The sequence below is a fragment of the Fukomys damarensis genome, unplaced genomic scaffold (genome assembly GCF_012274545.1).
Source record: "Fukomys damarensis isolate Sample0158 unplaced genomic scaffold, DMR_v1.0_HiC HiC_scaffold_16, whole genome shotgun sequence".
NCBI classification, from domain to species: domain Eukaryota; kingdom Metazoa; phylum Chordata; class Mammalia; order Rodentia; family Bathyergidae; genus Fukomys; species Fukomys damarensis.
Window position 1 is genome coordinate 23,962,432 of NW_022900928.1, and position 7,049 is coordinate 23,969,480.

At 38.9% G+C, this 7,049-nt stretch overlaps 1 protein-coding gene across 1 annotated transcript; it reads left to right on the top strand.

Annotated features, from left to right (window-relative positions):
- Positions 1-2,923: 2,923 nt before the first annotated feature.
- Positions 2,924-4,297, top strand: LOC104857893 (hemoglobin subunit beta-1/2). Its single transcript, XM_010617961.3, has 3 exons — positions 2,924-3,091; positions 3,217-3,439; positions 4,051-4,297. The coding sequence occupies exons 1-3, from the start codon at positions 3,000-3,002 to the stop codon at positions 4,177-4,179; spliced, it is 444 nt and encodes a 147-aa protein (XP_010616263.1). The 5' UTR covers positions 2,924-2,999; the 3' UTR covers positions 4,180-4,297.
- Positions 4,298-7,049: the final 2,752 nt, after the last annotated feature.

Sequence of the window (7,049 nt, forward strand, 5' to 3'; positions counted from 1 at the left end):
GATTAATGAATACTATATTAACTGTATAAAATTAAATGGTATGACATGATAAAGATTTTCGTTGTCAAAATTCAGAACTTTGGGTTGGAGATTTTGCTCAGTGGTTCCGCTGCCTGCCCCACAAGAGCAGGGTCCCAAATTTGATTCCTGGTTAAAAAAAAAAAAAAAATCAGAACTTTATCTCCTAGCTCTGCTGAAAGCTACAGTATTTGGAAGTATTTCTCTACTAAATCTAACTTTAAGCTAATTAAAATCAACATGGAGTTCTATGATAACTTGATGCCCCATGGACTGTATCTCACTTTACATCTTTTGACTTCTCATTAAATGTTGAGGTTAGGAAAGTTCCTTCCTTGATCTACATCACTTTTTATTTGTCACAATCTTTCTTAGATTTTCTTAAAATCTTAAATATAATTTTATTTTGGAATTTCACAACTCCTACATTTGATCTCCAGCTCTGACTTCTCAACTCAGTGTCAGATTTACTCACCAGAGTGTATACTGAACTGTTTCATATAGGTGTCTTTCAGGCTCCTCAGACTCAGCAAGGCCACTTTTATTTTATTTAATTTTATTTGCTGGACCAGTTCCTCTTCTGGTATTTTCTGCTGTAGTCAAATACATACCCACTGGCCCTTTCACCTGAACCTGAAACTTAGTCTTCCTGGCTTCTCTGGTCCTTGCCAATAATCAATAATCAAGATTCAAGTTTTGCTTGAATCTTCCTCTATCTTTTTTTGTTACCGTTACTATTGGCAAGAATCAGGTCCTTCTTATTTATCGGATGCAAGTAGAAACTCTTCTTTCCACTTTAAGACGTCATCTCATTCTACACAGGCTCTCCAGGCAGCCTGCATATAACAAGGATGAGATCCTGTTTCCCCATTGTATAATCCACGTGAGGTGGAAGAGAATTCAAGTGAAAAGTGAAATCTTTGGAGTTAAAAAGGACCAAAGAATATTTCTAGAGCTTTCAATATTTGCCTAACATTTTTTCAGAACTAATTTTCTTGTTTATAAAATGGGCTAATGATTCTACCTCATAAATATGCTACAGGATTTCAAAGAGATGTTGGGAAAGTGCATTTTTCTGACATTTCTTAGCAAATGGTAGGGGTTTATACAAAAAACTGTGACCTGTTTCTCTATGCCTTGTTCTGTTCTGTGTTCTTGACCTGGTTGTGCATATTCATTTTGGGTTTCAAACTTAAATATCTAAACGTTCCCTTTAGAACTGCTCATGGATGCATAAAATACATTACGTCTCAGACTGAACTTGCGATCTTATTCTAACCTTACTCTCAGAAACATGGCCCTCACATGGGTTTTCCTTGTCTGTGGCTACACTGCCGTCACGGCTAAAGCCTACTAACAGAGGTGGCACTGGTACTTCTCTCCTTACTGTGACAAAACTCTTGTGTACTTATTAGAATAAGTGTACTTCTTCTACTTCTAAAATCCACTGAAGCAGTGAAATGAGAATAGCTCTTTCAAAGCACAAGTCAAATAATTCCACCTCCTTTCTCCAGTTGTTCATTGCCTTTGGTTGGCTTGTTGGAAACGAATCATCTGTTAACATCTGTTACCATAGCAAACATCATTTATGGCTTCTTTTCCTACCGTATAATGCTTCCCATTGGGATCAGAAACACAGCCATGTTATCTTTCAGTGGATAAATACTTTCAAATTATAAATCTCTTTCGATACATAAATAAATATATAGCTTGAATTTTTATCTCATTATTTTTAATCAAAGTTTGTTAAATTCATCTGCATTGCTATATGCTGCATCCCTATTATTTTCTTCTCCCTCTTCTTGCTCCATTTAATTCCAGCTATGACTCCCTCCCCCTTTCTTCCTTCTTTCTTTCTTTCCTTTCCTTCATTCCTCCCTCTTCTTCTGACTCTTTCCCTTTTATCTCTCTATTCTCATCTTTCACTCCTTGCTTTTTTATTCCTTTCTTTCTTCCTATTGTGCAGATGGATGCTATAATATTGATATTATAGTATTATTTTGGATTGAAAAATGAATAAAGTGCCATGTGAACGTTAAACTTTCTCAGAAACCCTGTCAGTCTTAGCCTTGCTGAGTAAAATAAATCTGCTGCTTTTCCTTTTTTAGTAATGACATAATTTTAAACGATGATGTTATAATTATTTGTTATTTTTCTTTATCTCTCATTAAAATACTCTTGCTATAATCTATGTTCTCAAAGATATTTTATATTTGTAAAACCTTTCAAGGACATGTATTATAACAGAGGAAGAAAAAAACAAGAGTTTTGTAGTTGAAATAAGAAAGTTAACACTATGGCAGATACATGTATTCTGCCTTGATTATTATTTTTTCCATTTAAAAAAACATTATTCATTTGGTTAGATGACCAAATTAAAGAAATAACCAAACATACAAAAGCCACCAACAAATGAATGGATAAGTATTTATTGTCTTACCAGCAGAATTTAATCCAAATGAAGAGAAGGAAGGCATAGCTAGAACCGTGAGAGACTTAATCCATTTTGTCTTTGTGATTATTCTGCACGTTCTGGAGACACAGGAAACCCATCCATGCTCTCTTAAACTGGAGCACAACAGGCAAATCCCTTCCAATTTCTGTGCCCCAATTCCTCATTTGTATAATACAAATTGAGGAAATGATATCTAATCAACCTACCACGGGGTCATTCCCAAAAGTGTATAAAGTTTCCCAAAAGGGACAATTTGTACAGCTGGAATGGGACCTGAAGATACCTAGAGGATGAGCTGAGCGCTGAAGTCAGCATCCTAAGCTGGTGCCAGGACTGACAAGAGCAGGTGCAGCTGTCATCGATCAGGCCTCACCCCGTGGAGCCACACCCTGGTCTTGGCCAATCTGCTCATAGGGGCAGGGACGGCAGGAGCCAGGGCTGGGCATAAAAGGCAGGGCAGTACCAGCTGCTGCTTACACTTGCTTCTGACACTGTCGTGTTCACTAGCAAACCAGTAACAGACACGATGGTGCACCTGACTAGTGAAGAGAAGGCTGCCGTCACCGGCCTGTGGGGGAAGGTGAACGTGGAACAGATTGGTGGTGAGGCCCTGGGCAGGTTGGTATCAGGTTATGAGACACTTTTGGAGTCCAGTGGAAGCTGGGTGCTTGGAAATAGAGAGGTTTCCTGCTTTCTGACAGGCACTGACTTTCTTTGTCCCCTGGTCTGTTTTCACTCCTCAGGCTGCTGGTCGTCTACCCATGGACCCAGAGGTTCTTTGAGCACTTTGGGGACCTGTCCTCTGCTTCTGCTATTGTGAACAACCCTAAGGTGAAGGCTCATGGTGCTAAGGTGCTGGCTTCCTTCAGTGAAAGCCTGAATCACCTGGACAACCTCAAGGGCACTTTCGCTAAACTGAGCGAGCTGCACTGTGACAAGCTGCACGTGGATCCTGAGAACTTCAGGGTGAGTCTGAAGGACTTAGCGCAGTAACATCCTTCCTCTTTCTTTCTACAGCCAAGTTCTCGTCGTGAGAGAAGGGCATTAGTGTTAGGGACTAGTCTAGAATGAGAAAAGTGTCTGTCTGCATCATTGTGGACCCCTGAAAAGCCCTTTGTATGCTTTATTCTGTGCTGAGTATTATTCTGTCCTCTCCTTTCCTTCTTGTTTTCCTCATTTTCTTTTCTGTAATTTAGTCTCATTTATAGTAAACTTTTTCGTTTTCATTTTTATTTGAAAACAATTTTTTTACTCCTCTATATTTTTGTCTATTTGTCTTCTTTCAAATATTTTCTCTAGTGTCATAAAATATATATAAAATATATAAGATATATGATGTTTCTTCACACAGGTTTGAACGACACAGGGACAATATATTTTCTGGCTTAAAGCATGAAGGATAAATATTTCTGTATATAAATTCTGCCTAACATAGGAGAATTCTTATCAGTGGTAGCAGTTATCCAGCTATTGTTTTCTTAGTAGTTTTGGGTTATAGGCAAGAGCACAGTTGGGATGAGTTTGGAGGATTCTGTGTTTAATGAGACGTGTTCACATCTCTCATTTCTTCCCCACAGCTCCTGGGTAACACAATTGTGATTGCCCTGGCCCATCACCATGGCCCGGAACTCACCCCTCCCGTGCAGGCTGCCTTCCAGAAGGTGGTGGCTGGCGTGGCTAATGCCCTGGCTCACAAGTACCACTGAGTGTCTTTTCTTGAAGATCTCTCTATCCCTTGAGAACAACTACTAAACAGAGGGGAAATTCTGGAGTTCCTTAAGCATCTGGCTTCTGCCTAATAAAGAACATTTATTTTCATTGCAATAGTGTGGCTAATTATTTTTGCCTCCCTTAGAAGGAAGGGGGAGGGGCGTTTAAGACATAAAAAAGTGGCATTTAGCCCAGACCTTGGGGAAATGCACAAATCCCTAGGATACCGTGAAAGAAACACAGTGGGGCCATACACAGGTCACATATGTGGGAAGCAGCTTCTGCTGCTTATTCCTTACTCACCACTCAGAAAAGGATTCAAATGAGTGCTTGGCTTGAAGGCTGGGATTTTGCTATATATTATTCTAAGTTGCTTAATTTTTAGCCTTCCTTAAAAATGTCTCTTTTTCCTTGTTGTTTGCCCAAGGCCTCCCCCCAGCCTCTAGTTTGCTAAATTCTCCTGTATTTTACTTTTATCACCAATTTATGCAATTTTCTTTCAGATTTTACTGGCCACATTCCTGCTCCTCCCTGACCTCTCCCTTAGTTGACCCTATTGTCTTACAGATGTGCTAGCAGGGGAGACATTTGGGGAAGGCTGTGATCCACCTTCTCTCTTGTGCCCTTGCTTCCTGCCCCACCATTAACATTGACCAAGTATCTGTAGTGCTGGTTTCTCCAGGACCAGCACTGTTCCATAGTCTGCACTGTCAGCAGTAGATATAATATACTAGGACTTAGCAGACCTAAGATGGCAGCCTTGTTAAGGATAGTTGCAAGTGATAGATTGCTTACCCAGTGCTCACGGCACGTACACTAACTTCCCAGGCCAAGGTAGCCAGCTCAGCTCTTCGTAAGTTCTGCTAGAAGGGAGATAGGAAACCCACACACACCCACTCAAGTTTAATGAGTTGCTCAGGAGATCTGGAATACATAGCTTCTTTTAGTACTTAGGCTCATTTGGTTGGAAACACATATACTTCTCAGGTTAAAATACGAAATTTTATTTGACATACTGAACTAAATAATATTCACCTATCTTGAGAATGTTAGAAGTATACCAAGGTAACTATGCCAGGAAAAGTTCCCAGAGAAAGATGAAGAGAGCATTATGGTGATTATTACTCTTCCAAAGACTATGATTCTGTAAAAAAGTCATAGCAAAACATACAAATACCCTGGAAGCCAAAATGTATATGTTCTTGGACAGTATGGATTAAAAAAAACAGTGTGTGGTGACTCCTTACAAAGGATGAGCCTTATCTATCAGCAGCGTCAGACCTTAATGTGGTGCTATGAAATATTGTCCACTACTGGTCTATCCTGATAGTCAAAAGAACTTGCTGACTAAAAGGTAGGGTATCAATGAAAAAACATAACTTGTTAGTTAAAAGCGTGTGTCAGCTGAATCTGCTCAATTAAACTTGATCTGAGTATTAGTAAAATTGTATATAGAGAAAGTATGAAAGTGCATACTGTCTAACAAATGCAGATTAGGACTGGATTAGCTGACAGGTAAATATTAAAAATGATGGAAAGGAGAGTTGGGCAAATTAAGAGAAGGGGGCATGAAAGGAGTCAACCAAGGAGCCTAAAAATAAAGAAAAAAAGTCTAGATTCTATAAATTACTTCTTTCTGATTCTTTTAATTATTAATAGTATTTTTAAAAATGTTCTATGAAGGAAGTAAATTTTTAGTAAACATTACAGATGACCAAATTAATTAGCATTAACGAATACTTATTTAGCCCAAAGTAAAGTGCTAAATGCCCAGATTTTTATATAACTTGGTAGTATCTGGTTACTGTTCTATTCCTGCAGCAGCATTATCAAGTGGGAGAGGATAATGAGAGACAGCACAGCCTGTTTACAACTTGTCAGAAAATCCAATTTCTATTTAAAGTCAAATAGAATATGGACTTTATATGGACAGGAGTCTCACATTCAGATAGCCATAAAACTGCATAGAACATTTAATTACTTACATTAATAAAATGAGCCCGATTCAGAGTTGTTCCCAAATTATTCTTGCTATTAAATGTGCTTCATAACTTTACTGATTTTTCTCTTAGGATTTGTCTCAATTTTTCAATCTGTTTATCTCTGGGTGATATTAAAAGACATACATTTACCAAATTCTTATAATTAAATGAGAAGAAGGGCTCCTGGAAACGTGGATAAAATAACTTTAGAGCTGAACGCAACCTAAAATTCTGTCGCAGCTAGTCTAGCTGATGGAGCATTGACTAAGAATGAACTACACTTCTATCTATTTAAAAAAGAATACCATTTTAGATCTTGTTAAAACAGATGACTGGTTTCCTTGACAGTGAAAAGAAAATGCACACATTTTTCAGGAAAACTTATGAGCAATGAAGGAAGAGCGCACTGGAAACTTGTAAACAATAGAAAGTCTTAGCACAGCAACATGGAGGGCTAGAACACCCAGAATGCAAGATGAACAAATCTGGGGCGACTTGGGTTAGGCCTTGTGGGAGGCACAAGCATTCCAGACTTGAAAATCAGAATACAAGAAAACAGCAAGAAAAGGAAGTCTGAATCCTTGGTGAAAAAGGTGTTCAACAAAGTGTGGAAGGTTTTTACGGTGTGTCAGAGCAGGAGGGCTGCTCTGTACCCTGATGTAGACAGTCAAAATGCAAGAGAACAATTGCAGGGCATTAGGAGAAGCCAAAGAGCCAGGCCGAGAGGGATAGTGAGCCGCTCTGAACAGTCCCCCCGACACTCCATCTTCATTACTCAGGAACTGCTGATTACTAAAGACTATTTCAGAGCGGAGGTAATGGCCATTACAGTGATCACATGGAACCAATAAAATTCTGGCTGATCCATGCCAAAAAAAAAAAAA